The 1984-nt window shown below is 53.8% G+C and overlaps 1 protein-coding gene across 1 annotated transcript; it reads left to right on the forward strand.

The window, feature by feature from the left end:
• Positions 1 to 591: 591 nt before the first annotated feature.
• On the forward strand, positions 592 to 1353 carry LOC128967504 (olfactory receptor 14J1-like; the record flags this gene model as incomplete). The annotated part of the gene is made up of 1 exon (XM_054381645.1): positions 592 to 1353. A coding segment is annotated over one exon (762 nt), but the record flags the coding sequence as incomplete, so codon positions are not given.
• Between the last annotated feature and the right edge of the window lie 631 nt (positions 1354 to 1984).

The raw sequence follows: 1984 nt of genomic DNA on the forward strand, positions 1-1984 counted from the left end.
CTCCCCCCTGGCCATTTCTGAGGAGGCTTTCCAGAAGAACATCAACGCAGCATTTTCCCAGAAGGGAAGGAGCCTTGGCTTTGAATGTTGACCACCATGGTGCGCTGGGTGGGCAGTGTGAGGCTAGAGTTTATTTCTCTACTCTGTGGAAGACTCTGAGACCAAAAGTCTCATTAGCCCTTGCCTGAGGTGCTCCTGAGCCCAGAGGTGTCTTCATTGAAACTAAGTGTCCATGCTGCCTTGGAATCTGTGCTGAAGATGCCAGAGGTTGGGGGTGGTGGGGAATGAGCTGATCCATTGGTGCTGCAGCTCAGGGAGGAGGTGTTCTGTGAGCACTGCAATCTTGGTGCACAGAGAGAAGTGTTCCCTAACTTGTCCCTGCCTTTTCCTCCTTGCACAGGTCTCCATGGGCAGAGGCAGCAGATGGCCAACAGCAGCTCCATCCCCCACTTCCTCCTGCTGCCATTGCCAGGCACAAGGCAGCTGCAGCTCTTGCACTTCTGCCTCTTCCTGGCCATCTACCTGGCTGCCCTGCTGGGCAATGGCCTCATCATCAGCACCATAGCCTCTGACCACCACCTCCACACCCCCATGTACTTCTTCCTCCTCAACCTCTCCATCCTTGACCTGGGTACCATCTCCACCACTGTCCCAAAATCCATGGACAATTACCTGAGGAACACCAGGGTGATCTCTTACAGAGGATGTGTTCTCCAGCTGTTCTTTTTCGTATTCCTAACTGAGGCAGAGTTTTCTCTCCTCACCACCATGTCCTACGATCGCTACGTTGCCATCTTCAGACCCCTGCATTATGATACCCTCCTGGGCAGCAGAGTTTGTGTCCACCTGGCAGCAGCTGCCTGGGCCTGTGGGGCTCTCACTGCTCTGCTGCACACAGCCAATACATTTTCCCTGCCCCTCTGCCAGGGTAATGCTGTGGACCAGTTCTTCCGTGAAATTCCCCAGATCCTCAAACTCTCCTGCTCCACATCCTACCTCAGGGAAGTTGGACTCATTGTGGTCAGTGCCTTTTTTGTATTTATCTGTTTTGTGTTCATTGTGGTATCCTATGTGCAAATCTTCAGGGCTGTGCTGAGCATCCCCTCTCAGCAGGGACGCCACAAAGCCTTTGCCACCTGCCTCCCTCAGCTGGCTGTCGTCTCCCTCTTTGTCACCACTGGCATCTTTGCCTACCTGAAGCCCCCCTCCATCTCTGCCCCATCCTTGGATCTGGTGGTGTCAGTTCTGTACTCAGTGGTGCCTCCAGCCATGAACCCTCTCATCTACAGCCTGAGGAACCAGGAGCTGAAGGCTACCCTGAACAAACTGATCCCTGGATGGTTTCAGAAGTAATAAACTGTTTGTCTTCTCCTGCAGAGCAGTTCTGATGTCACTCAGTGCAGCCCCAACCCGGCTGCTTCAGTTCTGGCTGCTGCTGTTGGTGTTGCCCTTGTGAGAATGTTGTTCCACACAAATGTCTTTTCTCATACCATTTTTAGTTCAGTGTTGTCCTTTCTGGTGTGACCCAGAGACTGAAGACATGAGGAGCTGTGCTCCCTCTGTATACTCAACACAATAAAGGACTCTCCAGTTATTTGTTTCTCTGAGCTCCTTCCTTCAAGCCTTCTGTGGAGCTGCAGGGCAGTGCCTGTGTGCAGAGGTGGAGGGCCAGAGTCTCAGCACAACAGCAGTGCCAGGGAGCCCCAGAGCTTGGGCTGTCCTGAGCTGCTCTTCCTTACCTTCCACATTCTCCTGCTGAGCCTCTGTGTTGGGGCAAGGCCTGAGGTCTCTGGCAGCTTGGGCACTGTGCTGCCGTGTGGCAGTGCTGGCACTGCAGGCAGGGACATGACAGGGCTGTCTGTGGGACAGATCTGCGCTCCAGAGCAGCACTGCCCTCAGAACAGGAGGTTTCCTCATGCCTTCACACTCCATCCACCTCTCATTACAATCTGGATACCCTGAACCCCTTCCAGTATAGACTCAG

The sequence above is a fragment of the Indicator indicator genome, chromosome 6 (assembly GCF_027791375.1).
Source record: "Indicator indicator isolate 239-I01 chromosome 6, UM_Iind_1.1, whole genome shotgun sequence".
NCBI classification, from domain to species: Eukaryota; Metazoa; Chordata; class Aves; order Piciformes; family Indicatoridae; genus Indicator; species Indicator indicator.